At 54.2% G+C, this 21,946-nt stretch overlaps 1 protein-coding gene across 7 annotated transcripts in view; it reads right to left on the bottom strand.

The window, feature by feature from the left end:
- Atp2b3 (ATPase plasma membrane Ca2+ transporting 3) overlaps positions 1 to 16,094 on the bottom strand; it is a 51,138-nt gene extending 35,044 nt beyond the window's left edge. For 3 of the 7 annotated variants that reach the window (XM_048796764.1, XM_048796762.1, XM_048796766.1), the window contains exons 1-10: positions 15,758 to 16,090; positions 9,838 to 10,035; positions 9,470 to 9,727; positions 8,910 to 9,035; positions 8,161 to 8,286; positions 5,264 to 5,305; positions 3,338 to 3,502; positions 2,502 to 2,716; positions 1,599 to 1,841; positions 839 to 1,080 (exon numbers count right to left, since the gene is read on the bottom strand). In XM_048796764.1, the coding sequence (XP_048652721.1) occupies positions 839 to 1,080; positions 1,599 to 1,841; positions 2,502 to 2,716; positions 3,338 to 3,502; positions 5,264 to 5,305; positions 8,161 to 8,286; positions 8,910 to 9,035; positions 9,470 to 9,727; positions 9,838 to 10,035; positions 15,758 to 15,965 (1,823 nt within the window). In that variant the 5' untranslated portion in view covers positions 15,966 to 16,090. Of the gene's footprint in view, positions 1 to 838; positions 1,081 to 1,598; positions 1,842 to 2,501; positions 2,717 to 3,337; positions 3,503 to 5,263; positions 5,306 to 8,160; positions 8,287 to 8,909; positions 9,036 to 9,469; positions 9,728 to 9,837; positions 10,036 to 15,757 lie in introns of all 7 variants that reach the window. The other 4 variants (XM_048796761.1, XM_048796763.1, XM_048796765.1 and 1 more) reach the window with 2 other exon arrangements.
- Between the last annotated feature and the right edge of the window lie 5,852 nt (positions 16,095 to 21,946).

The following is a 21,946-nucleotide window of genomic DNA, read 5'->3' as shown; positions in this document are numbered from 1 at the left end:
AAAAAAAAAGCAAAAAAAAAGAGAGAGAGAGAGAGAGAGAAAGAAAAGATTCTCTCTCTCTCTCTCTCTCTCTCTCTAAAAAAAATGTGAATTCAAACACAACCTTGTTCACAGCAGCATTATTCACAATAGCCAAAATGTAGAAAAAATCCTAGTGTTTGGCAACAGATGAATGGGTAAACAAAATTGATCTTATACACACAATGAGATATTAGTCAACCATCAAAAAGAAATGAAATTATGATACATGGATGAACCTTGAGGACATTATTCTCAATGAAAGAAGCCAGACACAAAGGCCACAAAGTGCATGATTTCCTTTTTTTCTTTGCAATACTGGGGATTGAACTCAGGAGTGCTCTACCACTGAGCCACATCCCCAGACCTTTTGATTTTTTATTTTGAGACAGGTTCTCACCAAGTTGCCCAGGCTGGCCTAAACTTGCCATCCTTCTGCCTCAGTCTCCTGAATAGCTGGGATTATAGGGTGCACCACTGCACCTGGCTGCAGGATTCCATTTATATGAAATGTTCAAAATAGGCAGAGACAGAAATCAGATCAGTGGTTTCCAGGACTGGTGGGGAGATGGACAGTAGCTGTTTAGTGGGTCAGGGGCTCTTTATGGGGTGATGGAAATGTTTGTGAACTCGAGTAGTAACAGTTGCATGACATTGTGAATGTACTTAATGCCACTGAACTGTATACTTTAAAGAGATGAGAATGGTCAATTTTATATCAGGTCTATTTTGCTACAAAAATAAAACAAGAAATCTTGTATATACCCTTAAACTAGCCCCCAGCCACCCAGCCCCTGGCTCCTTCCTGTTGCCCACTCACTTTTTGAGCAGGATTTCCGAGGCCCCCTTGCTGAAGAGGCGGAAGCCGCCGTCAGGCATGCGGATGACCGTGCTCATGGACTTGCGGACTGAGTTGAAGGTGTACACTTTGTAAAGCTTATCTTCTGGAATCTGCTCCCGCACAGGCTGGAAGTCCCGCTTCAGGTCCAGGACAAAGCCCAGCAGAGCACACTCCGTCTTATTGCCCACTTGGCGTGGGAGAGCGCCTTCCTTCTCTGGAGGCTGCAGGGCGAGGAGAGCCAAGATGGCACCGAGGCCAAGAGCACCCTCCATGCTGCCCCCGGGGCCTGGCTCCTGCCCAGTTGTGGCTACCGTGTTTTAGGGTGTGTTGTCAGGGGAGCAGAGGACTGCTCCCCTGACTATGTGGACTAGATGGGCCATGCCCCAGCTGCAAAGTGACCCCTTGCAGGCAGGATTCTCATCATTCACCAGACTTTGAAGGGTCTTCTAGAAGCTGCAGGCCCCACCCAGTAGCCAGAGCACCCTGTCATGTCAGGGACTGAGAGGAGGGTGAACCCAAAGACTCTGCTCAAAAAAAAATTTTTTTGGTGATGCTGGGAGTTGAACCTAGGGCCTCATGCATTCTAGGCCTGTGCTCTACCTTTGAGGGGCCTCCAGCCTCTCAGAAGTTCTTAAGGGGGTATAGTCAGCTCTTCAGGATAGCTCATGCCACATCCCAGCCCAGCCCCTTCCCTTGTCCCACAGCAGCTCTGTCAGCCTGCCCTCCTGCTCCAGCTCACTAGTATTTTGGTGGTGTAGGCACTGTTGATGGAGATGGCATGGACCAGGAGGTCAAGGATCTTGGGGGTCAGGGCACTGGGGGCTGGAATCTCTTTGTAGTGGGTATCTCCTAGGTAGGACTGGACCACAGTCATCCGGTTGGTGGTGAGCGTGCCCGTCTTGTCTGAACAGATGGCAGTGGCATTGCCCATGGTCTCACAGGCATCCAGGTGGCGTACCAGGTTGTTGTCCTTCATCATTTTCTGTAAAGGGTATAGATCGGGTGGGGACACTTGTGTTGTTCACTCATCAGGTTAAGGGGAACAAGAAATGGTCAACACAAATATGATGTACTTGTGGTAGTAACAGCCCAGTGGGAACCCTGATCAGCACTGGGCTATGTGGTGGCTAAACCAAGAGAGCAGGCCTATGAGACAGAAAGACTCTCCTCAAAGAGCTAACAGTCAGACTTCAGGCAGTCACTCTCCTCAGAGCTCATCTTCTCAGAGGCCCCTCTCAGGTTACCCACTGGCCCTGAGGTTCCCTGATGCCATCCTGACTCTCGCATGCTCTGCCCATAGTCTTCTCATGTCCCAGCGCCTCCCTGTTCCCATCCCCACAAACAGTACTGGTATCTTCACTTCCTAACCCTCTGGCCTCTCTATTTTTGTGTCCCAGAGATGCTAACCCTCAGGTCTACTTCACCATCCACTTGCTCTCTGGCTTATCTCATTGTGCCCAGGGATCCAGGTGGGGAACGCCCCTGAATACAGCAAGTCCCTCTGTATCAACAGATCTGCAAAGATGCCCCTTGGTCCCCACTCAATGCCTTCCCTCCCCCCCAAGGTGTACCCAACCTCCCCTAGTCCTCAATGCAGCCCAGGTGCTTGCTGAAAGCCCACAACTGTAAACACTATTATTACCTTGACAGAGTAAGCCAAGGAGATGGTGACAGCAAGAGGCAGGCCCTCAGGGACAGCCACAACCAACACAGTGACACCGATGATGAAGAACTTCACGAAGTACTGCACATAGACGGGCGTGCACTCTGCCAGCCACACGCGGCCATCCACAACGAAAGTCTCAATCACAAAGTAGAGGACCAGGATGATGACAGTGATGGCAGACATCACCAGCCCTGTCCGGTCATGATGGAGGCCACAGAGGGTTGGGGAGGAAGAGGGCCACCATAGTTGAGAAGGAGAGAGAAAGAGGGAAGAAAAGGTAAGGGACACTGTGGCTGTGGCCAGCTCAAAGCAGATTTGGTTTGAGTTGTGGGATAAACAGCTGGGGGGATGGCTCAGTGGGGGCAGAGAAAGGCCTGTTTGCATAAGAGCTTGAGATGTTCTTTGGTCAAGTCCCCTAAGACATGTGGAAAGGAGAACAGAGAGCCTATGTCCAATGGCATGAGAGGCACAGCTGTAGGGACTGGCTAGGTGTGGCCCACCCTCAGAAGTTAAGAGTTCCAGCCAGTAGGCCCTCGATACTGCTGGCTGCCTTTTGACCATGCCATGGGCAGAGCATGCTGGGTAACAGGTCAGCTTGTGATTTGGGCCTTAGGGAAGGGTTTGGAATCCATGCTTACTGGGGAAAGTTGGGCCAGACCCTGATGGCTCTAGCTGGCCTCTGGCTGCCTGGCCCATACCACCTGCAATATCTCTTCATCCTGACTGTACATGTCATGATTCCATCTCCAGGATCCCAGAGTCCCTTATGCATGACTGGTGGCCCCTGGCCTGCCACCTCTGGCTGTCCCTACCTGCTTTTCCAATCTGCACAGCCAGTTTCGTGAGCTTCCCCTGTAGAACTGACTTCTCCTTCTTGGGCACGTTGGCTTTCTTCTTCTCTCGCTCCTCCATCTCCCCACCCTCTGCGCTCTTCAGGGGCTGCATTTCCATGGCAACTGCCCCATCCTGCTTTTTAGCTGCACACAGAGGAATACCATGGCCAAGGTTAGGGCACAGCCAGGATGAAAGAGCTACAAGGGGCTATCACAGGGGAAGACATGCCATACCATTCAAAATGAAATGGAATTCACTGTGGGTTCTTTTATATAATCCCAAGCTTAACATGGCAAAAGGGAGTCTATTGACCTCCCCCATCTTGCTGCCTAAGGTCAGACCCTCCTAAGGTGGCTGGACAGCTCCAGCACTGTGCTAGGTAGGAGAGAGAAATGGTTCTCTCATGGAAAGGGAGGACAGACACAAGAACAAGGTACTTGGGCACACAGACAGGTGGCCAGTCCTGGAATGCCCCAAATCTCAATACCTGAGGAGAGGTCTGTGGTCCAAGGAATATTCCAGAACCTGAGGTTGACTCATCTGCTCACTGGTGTACAAGCCACCTCCCTGCTCCACTGGGAGGCTTAGGGGCCCTGGTGGACCCTCCTCCTATCCCAGCCACCCCTGCTCAGTCTGTCTACTCCCACTCGTATGCTCTCTGGGCTGCAGTAGGCAAGCTTTTTCTGACCCTCCAACTGCCTCCCTGCCTCCCTGCCTCCCTGCTGGAGCAGAGGACTCCCCTTCCCCTCCCCCCTCCTTCCTCATCCTTGCTGTGCTTGATATGGTGGTGGTATGTCCCCACCCCGCGGCTCCTCATTTTCCTCTTTGCCAAGCTCTGGCCTCACGCACTCCCTGAGCTCCAGGGTCTTCAGCTGCATTCCCAAAGTAATCATGTCTACTCTACTTGCTACCTTCACTCTTCCTCAGGGAGGGGCTAACTGACCCAGCAATTGGGGGTTCCCTGCTTGTCTTTATCCCCCATCACTCTGTCTCCCATGCAATGGGGCTCTTTGCATACAGCCATCACCTCTGTATCCCCCCTCCCCACCTTCTAGCCCAAGGCCACTCACCATAGTACCTTCCTCTCAGTAGCCTCAGGGATATGCCAAGTCCTGCCCAGCTGGGCCACTTCTATCCTTGTACCCCAACTACTGTCATGCTCCCATAGCCCTTCCCCAAATTCCCTCCCAACTTCAATTTTATCCTTTCAGCTCTAGTTGGCTTATCTGATCCAGTCTCAGTCCCTAGGTCCCTGGGTGAGTAGATACCATACTTGCTTGAGAAGGTCCATCTCTTGTACCACGACCTTCCTGAGGTCACACTTCCAATACCCAGAACTGACTGCTGATTTGACTTGGATTGCTTCTCCTCCTTGGGCTGCCATCTGCTGTCCAGCCACAGAGTGCCAGAGCCCACTAGGGACTCAGGGCTTAGAGGAGAGCTGGGCCTCTGCCCATTGGAGGGTTGCTCTGTCACCCTGGTCCACAGGGTCAGTCAGAAGGAAGCTGACATGGGAAACCCACAGGACCAGGACCAGAGCTTTGGGAAAGTCAACTTCTTTGTATATCAGGTTCCTTCTCTGGCCAGAGGACGCAGGGTGCCTAGCACAGATTATCTTTATGCACAGATCTCAGGTGCATAATGGCCAATAGCTCAGGTGTCTGCTAGCCAACATCTAGGTGGTTGGTCTGGGCTTCCAGAAGTGTCCGTGGATGGGAGGCTCAGAGCAGCCCTAGGGGGTGCTCCTCCATTCTCAGGCCAGGGCAGGACCATAGAGTTCACTCACCTGGTCTCTTGGTGCTGCTCTTGCTCCATTGGTGGGTGGCCCCTCCCACACACCCACTCTACCCAGCCCCAACCCCCAGGCTCCTCAGCTGCCCTTAGCAGCGCTGCGTACACATTACCTCTGGTCTGGCTACTGTCCATCGCCCCATCTTGCTGCTTTCCTACAATGGAAGAGGAATGACAGACACGGAGACTTGAGAACATCCATATGGCCAAGACAAACAGACATGCACAGGACAGTAGGCAGAGCTGGAGCACAGACAGTGCAGCCTGGAACCACGTGAGATGGGCGGGAGGAGGATGTGTCTAATTGCTGGTGGCCCTGATGCTGTCCACAGAGAGACCTTCTCCATACCTTGTATTTTCCAGGCTCACTCTGCCACCACCTCCCAGAATGTGGTTACCACACAAAACCCAGGGCCAGGGCTTCCCACTGAGCCTTGACTCCAGGCATACAGTGAAGCCTTGAAGGCAGACTAGATGATTCCTGAGTCACATGGGAGAGCAGTGGGAAGTTTCTGAAAGGACTGCTGTCTTGAGAAGGGCCTTCCCACAGTGCTGACCACACCTGAGGGCTGCACGAGGTAGGTGGCAGTTAGGAGGGCTATCCTGGGGGCCATACCTACGCTGGCCCCAATCCAGAGGGGAACTGACCAGGGCAGGAGGGACTTGATCTATCAGTCACCACAAAATAGCTCATGTCATTGGGGATCCAGGGACACAGACAAGGTGCTAGGTGGATCCCAGGCAGGGGGATTGGGATCTGGGATCCCCCAAAAGCATGGCAAGATCCTCCTTCTATCCAGAAGTGGAACATAGATTGGGGCCTCTGTCCAGGGCTCCTGTGGAGGCTGAGGATAGTTCAGAGGTAAGGGAGATATCTGAGGTGGAGGGGAAAGAGACACCCATAGACATAGGATGACAGTAAGATGATAACACAGCACAACAAGGGCAGGCGCTGCTGGAAGCCCTGGGGTTGTGAGGGCCCAAAGGAAGGAGAGACTGTAGGGCAGGGCTGGGGTTGTGGCTCAGCAGTAGAGTGCTCGCCTAGCATGTGCAAGGCCCTCAGTTCGATCCTCAGCACCGCATAAGAATAAATAAACAAAATAAAGGTATTGTGTCCAACTACAACTAAAAAATAAATATTTTTTAAAAAGGCAAATGGCAGCAAGTGGACAGGGGGCACTTTTGGAGTATGCCCAACAGACTGGGTTGACTCATAGGGAGTCAATGAGGCAAGGAGCGGGGAGACATTGGGCATGGTGGCTGCTGCTCCCCCTTAGGGCCCATCAGGGTACCCCTCCTCAAAGAAGCTCTGGCCACTAAGTTGCACAGCCTATTGGTGCTGAAGAGAGTGGGAGAAAGGGTCCTGGTAGGGGTTGGAGGGGGTCTGTTTATGTTCAAAGAGGAAGAGCCTAGGACCCAGCAGTGAAGGACACCAACATTTAAGGGACAGAGCAAGAGGCCAGGATTCTGCAAAGGAACCACAGGGGACACTAGGAAATATATGTTCCAACAGCCCAAGGGAGAGAACCTTAGCACGGGGAAGGTGACCCTATGTGGAAAGGGCCTCCCTGCTAATCAGCTGGGACCAAGAGGCCACGAGGCAGAGTCAATTGTTCTTCTATATAGAAAGGTCTAGGGACTCCAGCCTCAGCCAGCCCAGACCAGATGAGGCCTGGGCTCACTACCTGCCTGTGCACCCTTAGGCTTCTCACTAGGGGAGGACTCTGAACTAGCTTTACAGGGATAGGGGCCTCAGTAGAGCAAACATGAGGTGGTGGAGGGAAGGCCTGGCCTGGTAGCAGCAGGGAGGTGTCCACATGGGGACACACAGGCCCAGGTGGCCAGGAGATGGTCCATGAAAGCTTTCAGGCCACTGAAGCTCATGCTGCTCCTCTGTCACTGCCTCCATGAGCAGAGAGCTTCAAGAGGTGGCCCACGACTAGGCTGATAGAGCATTCTTCCTTATGTTGACCTGTCTCACCTGCTTTCTTGGCTCTGGCAGCCTAAGACTAATCATCCCTTCCCCAGGTCATTGGCCCCAGATTCCTGCTGGAGCTTCCCACAGGAAGCAGAGTTCTCCCCACAGTGCAGGTCCTTTGTACTTGTAGATGGGCCCAGGTGGCTTCTCTCGGCTGGGAGGCACCAATCTAGAAATCTCCATTCCCCACTTGGTTTGGGGAGTGATAAAAAAATGTGGGTCAGAGTTACAGAAGGGAACACCTGATCCATAGTGCCAAGATCCAGCGGGTCAGGGAGTACGGAGGTCAGCTCCATAGCTGACCTCCATAGACTGAGGACCAAAGGAGACTCTGGCCACGCTTGCAGGGCAGCAGACTAGCTCTGTGCTAGGGAGGATACGACCACTATGGAGCTGAGCTCTCTGAAGTTATCTGTCCTTTGACACTGCTGTCCCTAGGACAAGGGCCATCACCCATTATGATCTGGTCCTGCCCCTATCCCATCCCAGCATCCTGTGATCCTGAATGTCCTTTCACAAATCCTATCCTTTCTACCATGTCTTCTTTGCTGTGCTTAAGAGTCCTCCACCTCTGAGTTCATGACCCCTATTTCCCTGGCTGTTGTATTGACCCCCGATTCTTGACATTTTATTGTGTATTCACTGTTAAGGGTATAAGGGCTGAGCACCCTGAGGGTGGTCATTAAGCTCCCAGAGCATCCAGTGAAGCCAACGAGTCTAGCCCTGTGTCCCTCTGACCTCATTCCTGTCCAGGCAGAGCATTCCAAAGCCTTCAGGAAGCAGCCATTCCAGGGAAGCTGCCCTTACACAGATTTGGAGGGGCCCCTGGCCTGCTGACTTTGGGGGATAAAACCCTAGAAGAAGGATTTCCAAGAAAAATCAGAAGAGAGGACATAGCCTGTCATCCTTTGAGGGCTGGATCTCCTGGGAGCCTGGGACTGGCCAGCAGGAGACTGCTGATAGGCAGACAAAGAAGAGCAGTGCCCCACTGTCCCTGTCAGAACTAGAAACTAGAAGTCAGGGTTGCCTTACCTTTCTTATCTTTTTTCTCCTCCTCCTCTCCACCAGCTCCAAGCAAGGTAAAGATAATGCCTGTCTGGGAGTTTACACCAACGGCCGTTACCACCATTCTTCCAGAACCTTCCATGACATGAGTGCCTAACACAGCAATACAGAGAGACTGAGACAGAGATTTGCACCACCTGGTGAGAGACATGTTCAGTGCCTACATGAGGGTTCCCAAGGAATCCCAGAGGCAAGAACTCATCATTCAGAGGCTGCTACAGTTGTATTGACCCAAATCCTCGGCTGGCTCAGAGGAAACCCATAGGCCCAGAGGGGTAGGTACTTGGCAGAAGCCTGGGTGAGCCATTCACAGGGGGCTCTGACCAGGGGGCTCTGGCCTTTCTGTCCAGTTTCACACTGCATTTCCCCTTGGGATAAATGCTAGGCTAAAAGGAAAAGGAACACTTGCCTCTTTTGGATCTCCTTGAAGGTCTAGATTTGGGAGAAGTGCTACTTTGATCCCCATGAAATTTCCTCCCCATTCAGGACTACCAACGGTCTTTTGGAGCCCTGTGGCTGTAGGTACCACCATCAGTTCTCCAGTGGCCCACTCTGGCTTTGTGATGGGTGCAGTCCTCAAACCCCCTAACTGGAAAACCTATTTAGGGAAATTGCCCTCTTGAGGTGAGTCTGGCAAATGGCTTCAATGGGGATATTGGGACAAATGGCTTCCAATCTGCTGACTTCAGTGGGCTGGTTGGGAAGGCAGCCCTTACCTGAAAGCAGCATAGGGTCTTTGTCAGCTGACTTGCGCACATGATCCGACTCGCCTGTCAGAGAGCTCTCATCGATCTTCAGGTCGTTTCCCTGGATGAGCACGCCATCGGCAGGCAGCAGGTCTCCTACAGGTCCACCCCGAGCCAGAACCAGAGGCTGTGGGTCCAGGGGACCTTTCTCCCCACCACCTCCTCCCGGCTCTCCCAGGGAAGGTCCCTCTAGACATGATGAGCCAGGTGGTCAAAGGAGTCGAAATCCCTCTTCTTTCAGTCTCCTCCTTTGTGGGGGAGGGAACCACCCCCAACTAGCCATGTTGTCCAGCTTGCAGCGGACAGGGTCAACATTTCCCTCCTGCAGTAGTGGGGGGCTGTGGAAACAGTCTACTTCTTGGGGTGTGATTACATCTCTAATATTCCCTTTCCATGCTGCCTCACGCCCCCTGTGGGTGAAAGCACCTGTGTACTGGGGACAGCCTGCACGGGGGTGTCCTGTGGCCCATGCTTCTTGGAAATGGGAGTCAGGCTTCCTTGGTGGGGTGGGTGAAGATTGGCACACTCACCATACTTGACCTGAGCGATGTCCCCCACCACCAGTGCAGCCACAGGGACCTGGAGGAGCTGCCCATTCCGGATGACTGTGAACTTCTGCTCCTGCTCAATGCGGCTCTGCAGGCCTCGAAACTGCTTCTCCTTGCTCCAGTCATTAAAGGCCGTGACAAGCACCACACAGATGACAGACAGCAGGATGGCGGCCCCTTCGATCCAGCCAGCCTCAGCCTCCCCCTCATCTTCTGCCCCACCTGATACATTCCCGCAGGCTTTGCCCAAGGAGAGAAGGGAAGAGGAAAAGAAGTTACAGAGCCAAGCCCAGGTGGGACATCTTAGGACCCTGCCTCCACTCCTTCCAGCCCAGAGCCCTTCCCCTCACCTTCACTCTCCTCTCCAGGAGGTGCATAGAAGGAGAGGCCCAGGGAGACGATGGCGGCCACCTCCAGGATGATGAGGGTCACATCCTGCAGGGCCTCCCACACCAGCTGCAAGAAGGTCTTGGGCTGCTTGGGAGGGATAAAGTTCTGCCCATAGATCTGCCTGCGCTTCTCCAAGTCGTTGGTGCTGTCCGCCAGTCCTGCACAATTCCCAGGAGGGCAGTAGAAGCACAGAGGGAAAGGATGAGAAGGCCAGCTTTAGTCCTAGGAACCCCCAAGAGGCCCTGCCTGACCTGCTGCTTTTGGGGTCTCTGGCTGGGCTGCCTCTCCCTCTGGACTCTATGGTTGTAGAAGGCAGGAACTGTGCAGACATGGCGCCATGAGCCTTTCTGCAGACCTTTGGGGCCAAGCATGTGGGAGTGAGTGTGTGGCTCTCCACAGCTAGCTTGAGAAAACCCAGTCTAAGGAACGGATGCAGGGCCAGGCAGAGGGGCTACAACTTCCTCCTGATACACACATGAGTAAAGCTGTTTTGTGCTCCATCCAAAATGTCTCTGAGTGGGGCTTTGCAAGAAACTGACGGTTAAGGCCTAACAAGTGAAAAGCACAGAGGGGCCCATTAGGGCCTAGTATGGACCAGGGTTTCCCAGAAACAGGAATAAAAGAGAGCAGCAAGCAGCTCCCTAGGAAAAGTAAGAATCCAGATAGCTTCAGTGGGTTCATGGGAAGGTTACCAGTCAAAAGGGTGTGGGTGACATTAGCCTGGTTTCAACTGGATGCCAAAGAAGTTACCAGAACCCTTTCTGAAGTAGGGCTTTCTTCCTGTCAGGAAAGATCTCTCTAGCTCCAAACATGGATTCCCTGTCTTCTTCAGAGCAGACTAGTCACTGGGCCCCACATAGGTCTATAAGATGAAAATGTGCTTTTGGGTCATGGACATCCTAAGAGCAGAAAAGCCAATGGGCCTTGGCCATAACCCTACTCCCATGGTCTGCTGGTCCCAGAGAATGTAAGGTCTCACAGCCTAACTTGAAAAGGGAGCAGGGCATGGAGGCAACCAGGAGCACATGCACAGCCAGGGCCCAGAGATATGGGAATCTCTGGAACCACAACTGCTGAGGAGGACAGAACAGCCACTGGAAACAGGGAGTGGAAGCCTGATTTCCAGAAGTTTCTTAGGAAAGGAACAGAGAGAGGGAATATGAGAGCTAGTGGGAGATGCAAGTTCTTGGGTGCAGACAGGGGGACCAATAGCGGCTTATGAAGAGAGAGACCCAGGAAACCAGGTTGAGGGACAGGGTGGACAGGGGAGAAGCAAAGCCAGAGTCCCAGTGGTAAAGCCTTGCTTGACCTCACCATGGCGGGCAGCATCATATGCTCAGCCATGCCTGGGGACCTGGGCCCCTGGGCTGGGATGGGTGGGGAGCTTATCATTTGGGAGGAAGGTGCCCTGCCCATGACAGTCTCAATGAGGCAGACGAGGCTGGAGATGAAAAGGGGTCTGAGTCCATGAGTTAGAATTCTTTTTTTTCCTAAAGAGATTCCTTTTTTAAAAAAAAAAATGGGCCTTTATTTTGTCTATTTATTTATATGCAGTGCTGAGAATCGAACCCAGTGCCTCACATATGCCAGGCAACTGCTTTGCCACTGAGCCACAACCCCAGCTCCAAGTCGGAGTTCTTGACTGCAGGCCAGGTCAGGTTGAGGGAGCCTCCCAGATGTTGAGCTTCCAGGACACAGGAATGGTGAGAGGCTAAGCAAGGACCTGGTGCCCATGAGGTGTGCAAGGAGACAGCTGCCTCATTCACAACACCTCTCCCAGAGCCTGGCTGTAGTGCCAACCTTAAGCCCAGGTTAAGGGGTAGGACGTGGACTCCCACTGCCTCCTCTAGAACTGGGAGGCTGTGTGCACACATGGAGACTTGAATTATGGGCAGAGCCACGTTTAGTTTTCTTAGAAGCCCCACAATTGGCCTTGGCTTCACAATGACAGCTACCTTTCCTAGTCCAATTGTCATCCATCATCCCTAAAGACAAGAGGTGGGGATGCTGGGAGACCATCAGTTATTTGTGATAGTGGCACATTATCAGCAGGCAAAGGACACTGAGGGGAGGGAACCAGTTCTGGTGGGGGACCCCTTCAGTCCTAAGCAGCTGAAGCTCCTTAATTGATGTAGGCCCAGGGGCTCAGAGGTACTCCACTCATGGCTCTAGAGCCCTTCAGGCTACCTCCACACCCTGAGCAAGTTCTTGTGGGCTGGGATACACAATCTCCTCGGGCCCATTTAGGCTTGGCATCCAAGCCATGGGCCTCTGAGCCTGCACACCTATTCAGAGGTAGGCAGGTAAGATGATTCAACCCCCTGCCTTTAGCCCTCAGGATTCTCAGTCCAGGCTGATCCAGCCCCTCCTTGAGTTCCCACAAATCGTCAGTGCTGCACCCCCAAAGTGCCCAACCCCACAGTGACACCTGGTGGACAGACAGCAGCTTATGGCTCCTGGCCCAGAGTGGCTGGCGTTAACTCCTGCCACCTGCTGCATGGACAGGAGGTGTGCAGAAGGGCCATCCGGTCCATGGGGCCCTCACTGGGCAGTGAGCTTGGGAAGGCTCAGCCCCAGATGACTCGAGAACAAGAAGCGCTGACGATGGGGCTTATGCAAAGGGGCAGGGTGAGGCCCATTCGAGATGGAAGGGCCAACAAGAGCAAAAGCCGCAGCCTACACAGCCTTGGCACATCCACCCAGCTAGGCGATGGCCACACAGTGTCCTTCCCACTCAGAAGGGCCACAGCTGTCCCTGCCTTTCTTCTCATGGCCTCATGGTGCCTGGGCCCAGCTGGTGGCTCAGATTTCTGCCAGGGCCAAAGGTCTCTTTCAGAAGGCTTGCAGCTTCTCCAGTAGGACGTCTGGGAGAAAATCCAGACCTCAGCTTCTGTGGTGCCAGGGTAGGGGACTGGGTAGGGTAGGGGGCTGAGGCCAGGGATTTAGCTGAGAGACATGTCCATCACTCTGGACAGGGCCTTATCTTCTTTACCTATAGGAACTATGAGAGATGCCCCAGGAAGGCAGCAGGAGCCTCCCACATACCTGGGGTTTCTACTGCTCCTGGCCTGGAGCTTCCAGAGTGAGACCAAAGTCCCCTGAAGCCTGTAGGTCCCCAAAGCACCATGTGAGTCTGCCTCCTGCTGTCCTGATGCACATGCCTGGATTGTCCCCAAGGGCAGTGGGCCCTTGAGCCCCTTTCCTGGAGGTCCCTTCCCCTTCCCCCACCTTGCCCTTGGCCTTGATTTGCCCTTGCTACTGCAGCAATTCTCTCCCATTGCCTGAAACCAGCAGCTGCCCTCAGACTGGCCCCTTTCCTGGGGGATTGGGGGTCCTAACAGCTCATTGTGGTGGGGGGTGGAGGCAGCTGAGGCCCCTCTGGTTCTGAGCACATGCCTGCCCAGCAGGCCCTAGGGCAGCCTGGGTCCAGGGCATGGGGGCAGGGGCCTGCTGGTTGGCATGGACACAGATGGGCCGTCTGCCCAGAGCAGAGGCCAGATGCCATCGGAATTGGATTAGGACCACATCGTGTTGGCTCTCAGCTAATCTGCCCCCTCCTTCCCATGACTGCCTGTGGAGACCAGACAGGGGAGGGCATGGGGCCCTAGAAAGTCTATCACTGAGGTTCTCTGACAAACATGAGCAGCTTTCTTCAGGACAGGTTCTGGAAGCCTCTTGGATCCCTACAAAGACTGAGAAGGCAGTGGATTGATACGCTGATTGCCAGTAGTCACAATCCCTCTCTCCCAACATTCCACACACCTATCTGGCCTCCCTCCTCCCCATAAAGCCCCTCCTGGCACCCCCACATCTTCCCACCCTGCCAGGGGGTTGATGTGGAGCCAGCCCCTCCTACAGCTCAGGCCACTGTCTCTGATTTGGAATGAGCAGTTGAGCCTGGGTGAGAACTTTTGGCCAATCCAGTAGGCCTACTGAAAACTTCATGCTTTCCTGTGGCTCATGGCCTGGCTGAGGGGACAAGGGGAGTGAGAGACACCTGCTCCTAGCATCAGACAGCTGAAGCCTGAGCAGCTTGTGAGGGACTGGTTCTCAGGCTGCTTCATTCTGCAGGAAGAAGAGCCAGGCCTCGTGGCTCCCTCCATTGGGGCTACAGGGACACAGGTGCTCAGAAGCATGTCAGGGGCTGGGCCACCCACCTGCACACCTGCCCTTCTTTACACCCACCCCCTCCTCAGACACCAGGCAAGTTCCTGAGCTCTGTGGCAGAATCAGGAAGGTTCCCAGGGGCCTTGACATTTTAAATATTTAACAAGGCCTGACGGGCAGAGGGAAGAGCTGCCAGCTGAAGCCCATCTGCTTCCTTTGATCTGGGAGAGGCCAGAGCCCTTGTGGCTAAATGGCCCTCCACCCTGGCCTCCTCTGAGGCCCCAAGTCCTCAGAGGGGTGGGCAAGGAGGAGGGAAGGAATGAGATCCTTTGGCACAGAGCCCAGCCATCTGCCCTGATAGCATGCTGCTCCAGGCTGGTGCGTGCGGTAGGTGGGACAGGGTGTCCATGGGTACAGGGAGACCTAGGTGGCTCAGGGAGGCCACTCCACCATGGAATTCCTCACCTGCCCTATGGGCTTCCTTCCTTCTACCTCTGCTTTTCCCCTGGGCCCATGAAGACAGAGTGAGCTTTCTGAAGCCCAGCTAGGGTGAGATCAGAGCACCAGGATCCTATTTGTGCCCTAAAGTCTGAGTGGGGGGTGAGGGCAGAGCAAGGAGGCTGAAAGTGATGGGCCATGCCTAGACCAGAGTAGAGGCAATGGTCAGGAGGGAATGCATCAAGGGATTGATTTATAAACTAGAGTGGGCAGCGCCTGGTGATGGATGGGTCAGGGGTGCCAGAAAGTAGGAGGAACCTAGGGTGACAGCCAGGGATAGCAGCACTGGGTGGGCCAAGGTGCCGCCACTGAGACAGGCAGCTGATGAAATCAATCAGTGCTGGCTGGGGAGCAGGCCTGGCATTGGGCTGGGCTAGCCCTGGCAACCCTGCCAGCCCAGTGCCAGCTGGACCAGAAAGTGCTCCAGCTCCTGGAATATGGGGCTGTGCCTGGCTCCTGGGTGGTCCCTGCCTCGTGGCAGACCCCAGCAGGGCTGAGGCAGGCCACACAGGGAATGACAGAGCTTTGCTTCCCGCAAGGGGAGGTGGGGTTCCAAGATGGCAGTCAGGTCTCTATCCCAGACTCTTCTAGAGGATGCTCACTAGGCTTCCTAGAGGCTCACTGTGGCACTGCCTCTCTGGGACTGCCTGTGACCACTGTCGCTTCCAATCAGCATTATGGGCCTACTGTGCCCTAGCTTTGGCCATCCCTTGCCACCAGACTCCAATAGCCCTGTGCCATCCTTAGGCCATTCCTCTCTCCCAGGGTGAATCCCCTGGCAACCTGAGTCCCCGAAGACTTGTACCCTACACCCCTCCCACCTATTCTGTTCAGTTAAGGGCTGTGTTTCCTCCTCTGTCAACTAGGAGCCACCTAGCCCTGCCTCATTCCTTGGAAGGGATTTTCTGGAATGCAGTTTGAGGCCCTTGGCCTGTGTGTGTACACCTCATACTGTTCTTATCTGTCCCTTTCACTCTACAGGTGGAGAAGAGCTGATTATGGGGTTGTAGATGAGGGGGTCAGGCCACACACACACATTAGGACTCAGGTTACTCAAGGACAACAGCACCTCCTGCACGGTGTCTCCTGCTCAAGAGGAGGGCACTTTCAGGGTCCTGGTCTTGGTTTCCTCAAGGGTCACGTGGGCCTCCCCTCCACAGAGCCCCTCTAGGAAGTGCTGCAGGGGCACATGGATCCCTTGATCACATCCTCAGGAGTAAGTAGGCCCTGTGTCCCCAGTCTCCCCTGTGGCCCCACCCAGCCAGAGGGACTTACCCTCTGTGGGTGAGGTCTTCAGCCTCCTGCAAAGCCCACTGACATCCCCGTAGGCTTCCTGGATCTTCTGTAGTGCCTCAGCCCCTCGGAGCTCCATGAGGGTGCGCAGCTCAGCCAATGTGCACCCAAAGCCGCCTGCATGGGGGGCCTCCCGCTGCTGCTGGGGCTTGGGGTGGAATTCGATGGAACTGTTGGCCATATCGCCCATCCTATCTGTCGGGCCTTCTCACAGAAGTAGCCTCAGCTCAGCCACAGATGGGAATAGGTGGCCACCTGCAGTCCCAGTGGCCAGGCAAGGTGCGGTGATGGTGGGAAAGTGGTTTAGTGTGGACACCTGGGGAGGAGGTGAGAAGAAGCCAAGGGTTGAGACAGAACTAAGGTCCAGTCTTCCAGAACATACTCTATAAATCTTTACTCTGTATAAGCCAGGCTGCATCAGGGACCCTCATGCCCTGCAAGGCCCCACCCTCCAGGCCACCCCCAGTTCTGCCCACTGTGAGCACCCAGAGCTGGGAGGGCTTGCCCAGGTAAGGATGGAAGAAGTGTCAGTGCCTCCTGTCCGGGACCTTCCTGACAACAGCACTGGCCAGCCGGGGCACAGAGGCTGTTGTTGTCCCCAAATCCATTTGGAAACCCATCTGAGGCAGTGCATTGGGATTGACAGTGGCCAGTCCTGCCTAGTATGGGTAAACTATTTGCGCCCCATGGTCAACTCCTTGCCTGTCCCCCCATCTCACTCCCTGCTCTTGCCTGATTAAGACTCGCCCGGTGCAGCTGTCATGCTATAAATCCCGGTGGTCTTCTGGTGCAGCCTCAGTGACTCAGTTTCAGGCCTGGGGCTGTGCAAGGCTCCTGAGAGTAGGCCCAGCCGTGGACGGGGACAGCTGGGCTCGAGGTCAAGGCTTAGTGCACAAGGTATTTCTGTAGCCCTGAGGGTACCTGGGGGCCAGGAGGGATGAAAGGAGGAAGCCCAGAGGGAGGGAGGCAGAGAGGGGAGATGAGGGGGAAGGAGAGAGAGAAGGTAGGAAAAGGGAAGGGAGGGAGAGAGGGAAGGGACAAAGGAAGTAAAGGGGAAGTGACCAGGAAAAGGCACATGGGAAAAAGGCCAGAGCAGCCACAGGTCACTGGTGACTGCCAACACCCTGCCCCCAGCACAGTGCTATCCATACCCGTCCAACACGCTTCCCTCCTGAGGACACAGTAAGCAGCTGGGCTCTTCCACACTCAAAGCAGCCAGGCCACTGCCAGGCTGCACACCATTCCCCCCTTTGAGAGCAGCATGAGCCTGTCATCCCTCACACTGTCCCCTATACACCAGTGCCCCTCTCCTCAGCCAAGGAACTGCTGGTGAGAACACTGGGCTGTCCTGGGCTTGCCTCCTTCCTCGGCTGGGTCACAGCCCTCCCTGACTTCACGTTTCCTATCTCTTCTTCCTAGAAGCCTGCACATAAGAGGGCACATACCCCAAGGTCATGTGATACATCCTCCTGGAACTGAACTAGTCCAGTGCACATGGCCTTGGCCTTGACATCAGCAGAGTCCCCCCCCCCCTGGTGACAAGGTTCAGTTGGGCCAGACCTCACCTTTGGGGAAGCTCCAGTTTTCTGATCTAGAACCACCCAGGATGACAGACCCCTGAAAAACAGGCAAAAAGGCCCTTGAGAAGGCAAGGGAGTGGGGCAAGTTCATGGCCTTTGCTCTCAGGACAGCTCCTGCCTCTTACAGCCCAGCAGTCTACAATCCTATGATCCTACTAGCCCCTATGTGATGTACCACAGCCCTCATGGGAGAAGACCAGAGTTTCTGGGAAACAATGAGCTATTCCAACATGTGCCCCCAGCCCATACAAGAGAAATCCAAAAGAAGCCACAGGTCAGGGGATCTGCTTCAGAAAATGCCTATCCCAAGTGATCCCCAACTGAAAGGTTTGGACACCTGGTGTTAACTTTCTAGACACTGGCCATGAGGAGAAGCCTTCAGTTCCTGATGATGTGGGAACATGACGGACACATGCCAGCACCATCCTCCCCCTTTCCCACACACCTCTTTCCCACCCATTCCTCCAGCCAATCGTCTGACGAATATTTACTGAGCATCTATGTGTGCCCAGCAAGGGCATGTGTAAGTGGGGGCAGAGGGTCTACAAGACTAAGCTAATTCCTTCTCTGTATTGTAGGCACATAACAAGCAGGGTGACAGACATAAGGTCAGGCTCAAGAGCCAAGAGCCACGGGGTTTCAGGAAGGGACATGTGGGAGAAAAAATTGGAAAGAGGCAAAAGAAAGAGCAGAGATGGAAGGGTGGGGGGAGGGGCTGAGGCCCTTCTGCTTGACTGAGCAGCAGAGGTGAGCCCTGAGCTCAAGAATATCCGGGGCAAGCAATGTGAGTACAGGAAGCCAGGCAGCCCCTGGTGGGCTCTTTCCGGGGGTGCCCTGTGAACACCCCCAGCCACCTAGAAGGTGGTGGCAGTAACCACTCTCCTTTTTGTCAGTGAAGGAAACTAGGGTTTGACCAAGGGAAATTGCTGTGCCAGAGGAAGCTGGATCTGCTGCCTCTGACAGCTCAAGGCAGCGATGGCTGCTTTCAACTGATACCTGCACTCCTTGTCTTCAGGTTGCCTCCACCTACCCCTGCCCTGGAACCTTGGCTTAGGACAATGCTTCTGTCTGCCAGGTGTGCCTTCTCCTCTCCCTTCTCTGAGCTGAGCTCCAGGTGCCCCATACAACCTTAGTACACAGCATCTGGAAGGTTTGGGCTGTTCCCCACCCCTGCCACCTCCAGCCTGCTGGCTGCTAGACTGAGGAATAGACAGGTCTGGTTCAACCACACAGGCACTGGCTTACACCAATACAAAACCCCTGTGAGCTAGCTTCCTAGGCCCCAGGCAGGAAGGGCTGCTGTGAGAGACCCAAACAATAGGGCCCATGTGTATTGGAGGCTCCAGCCAATGTCCCCAACTGAGCTGCCTAGGGACACTACATGGGCAGTTTCTAAAAGGAAAGATGGATGATTTTGTTCCTTTGGAGCACATTCATTTTTTCAGCCTCTTCACACACTTGGAGGAGTAGAGGAGGTTGTAGAGTACCTACAGGACACGGGGCAGGGGACAGAGTGAATGGTACATTGAGTGGGTGGGCTCTTGGGTGGTGCATGAGCCCAACAGAAATTCCTGTTCTTCAGAGCAAGTACCTGCAGGCCACAGGCACAGTTACCCAGGTATGGGGCCTTTACTCAGTCTTGTACTTCTCCCTCCTCTGACCAGGCTAGGTCTACCCTTCCACTCCCTGCCCCTGCTGCCCAGTGTGGTCATGCCCTCAATTAAGCAGCAGTAGTGGCCCAGGCAGAGCCACACCAGGTCCTTGAGAAGCTCCTGACTGGTGTACTGTCTTCACTGTGGCTGACCAGGCCAGTGGTGATTCATGGTAAGGACACCAAACAGAAAGGCAAGGCCAGAGCTTCTGATGAGGTCAAGCTGTGTCCCCTCCCTGCAGCCAGAGAGATTCTGCCCTATCAGGCAACTGGTCACCATGCTGCTCTGAGTCACCATCTTCCCCTATTCAGGCACCATCATTCTAGAACAAAACATGTTGGTCCTGCCATGCTCCCTGTTTCATTTCCCCAGTTCCATCAAGTAAAGGGCCTACTTCCTTCAAAGCACCTTCTGGATCCTTTCCTGCCCCCACACCCTGCCTGTTCACTGTGCCCCACTTTGGCCTACCTATGGCCACTGCTCACTCTGCCACAGTTGCACTGCTGTGAGACTTGAGCACACACCTTTCTCTCCCATCCCCACCTGCTGATCTCCAATGAATTTTTTTTTTACTCACAATTCCAGTGGAACATTCTCCAAAACATCTCTGCCAGTTAATACTCCAGCCAAAATTGATTTCTGCAGAATTTAGAATCCCATGGCCATTCCTATTTTGCTCTGCTTGGCACCAATACTTGGTGACTCTGTTTCTCCCACTTTCCAAATCATTAGCTCTTTGAAATGGGTGGTTATTGAGTCGGCAGGAAGTCTACTGTGTGGTCAGCCCTAGCTGGGGACAGGGCTGGAGGAATGAGTGAATGGCGGTAAGGCAGATTGGGATGGGCAGTCACATTTACCCACCTTGTCTTTATGAACTTAATAGGCCATGGGCTAGGAGCCATCAGTCAAGGTGAGGTCCAGGTTTGAGTAACTGTTGGCTACCATAGAGAGCAAACAGCATATACTCTTCTTTCTCTAGGTCTCTGTAAACCTGAGAAATGGCCTCCATCAGTTTGAATAAGGACAACAGGCATCACTGAAATGGCCAAGAACAGAAGTGACCAGGCCTATCAGTTCTGCAGACCTGACAGAGTTTCCGGCCTGGGCTGGTTGCCGAGAACGGCCTGTAGGCACCAAAAGGGCAGGGAACGTACCATTTCTGGGCTCTTTCATCTTTCAGACCTTAATTGGCTTAATTGAATTGAGAACTTCCACAGAGGGGCACTGGGACCTTCCGGCACTTGCTCCATCCTGGCACAAATTGGCCAGCATCATGGGGTGGAGTGACAGAGACCTGTATTGGGTTCCCTAGCCTACCTCACCCTCACTATGTGACTGTCAACAGGTTGCTACCTCAGAGGATTGTTGAAGGATGTAACCTAAGTCCAGACCCATCACCTAAATGCATTCTACAATCTTCCCTCATGGGGCCCAGACACCTTCACCTCCCCCTCAGGGCAAAACAGTGCACATCCCTAACCCAAAACCCTGGGGTCCCTCCTGTGATGTCTTTCTCTGACCATCTCTAATGAGGCTTTGGGGAACCTCCTAGTTCCTCTGATTTAATCCCCTTAGACTCCCCTAAGGTCCTGGGCTGCCCTCCAGGGAGCTGTAAAGTTCCCAAGTGAGGGACACCTTTGTCCCCAGCCTCCCCTCTTGTGATCTCACTCTCAACATGGAGTTTTGAGCTGCCAGTGTCCATGGGATCTTAGCACCTGCCAATGCCTACATACAGCCCTCATAGAAGACACACAGATACCCATAGCACACAGGGAAACTGAGGCTGCCTGAGGGTCACAGATGCCGAACTTCAGGTTCCTGTTTGGCAGTGCCTTCAATGTGGCCTGAAGTGAGTCACAGCCACCCAGGATGGGACACCCTGATGACACCCTGAGCAACTTTTCCAGCAGACCCAGGCTGTATTCCCTGACCACCTGCTCTGTGTGGGGTGTCTGGCCTCACCTTCAGAGGGGACAGTGAATGGTGGGAGGAAGTCCACCACCATCCCCAAGTCAGAGCTCAAAAATGCATTAGAATTCATCCCATTCTCAAGTCTGGAAACAGCCCCAGGGCCAGCCCTGCTTGGCACCAGCCAAGTTCGTGGGGGCATGTATCCCCATGCCCATAATGGGCATTTGCCACCAAAAGCTGCTGCCTCCCCTGGGGTCGAGGAGCTAGCCACCAGCATGAGATAGAAGCCAGGAAGTCCCAGCCCCAGATTGCTCTGTAGTCACTGGGTCCTCACCAACAAGAACATCCCACCCCTGCACTAGTCCACAGGGAGGATGCCTGAAGTAAATGGTCAGATTCTGCTACCTGGGGCTTTCCACTGTCCTGATGCCAGAGCCAGGCCCAGGACGACATGGCCCTGGGATGTGAAGGAAGCAGAAGCAGAGCAGGTTCACAGGCAAGAGATGAAGGCCTAGGAGGCTGCCAGGCACATGCCCTCTACCACGAGCCCTCCTTAACTGCCCATCAGCACCTGCCTGTAGACCCAGCAAGTAAGGCTTGCCTTCCAGAAGTGCCCATCACTCAGCTGTGTGACTCACACAGGGATTCCTTGAAATAACAGTCCCAGCTTCCCTCCACCTCCAGGCACCTCTAATGTGAACCTGGCCCCATGGAATGGAGAGAGAAAGAGCAAGCCCGAGGGACAGCTAGATGCCCAGCCCCAGGCCCCATAGTCACACAGCCAGAGCCTCCCCACTGCCTGGCTCAGCAGCACACCTGCAGACTGGAGTGGGCTTTGGAAACCAGGTAGGGAGCAACTGGAGAGAAGGTATGGGAGGAGGGGACCCTGACTAGTAACTGCCCTGCCTTCTCCTGGACCTGGTGTGGTCAGGACAGGTACAGACTTGGCCTGTGTACCCCAAGGGAAACTCCTTTAACCCTTGACATCCCTTCCCCCCCAAAGGCCCCCTCCCCCCTGCCTACCCCAT

The sequence above is a fragment of the Marmota marmota genome, unplaced genomic scaffold (assembly GCF_001458135.2).
Source record: "Marmota marmota marmota unplaced genomic scaffold, marMar, whole genome shotgun sequence".
Lineage (NCBI taxonomy): Eukaryota > Metazoa > Chordata > Mammalia > Rodentia > Sciuridae > Marmota > Marmota marmota.
The sequence above is the reverse complement of the archived record's forward strand: the minus strand, read 5'-3'. Positions and strand labels throughout refer to the sequence as shown.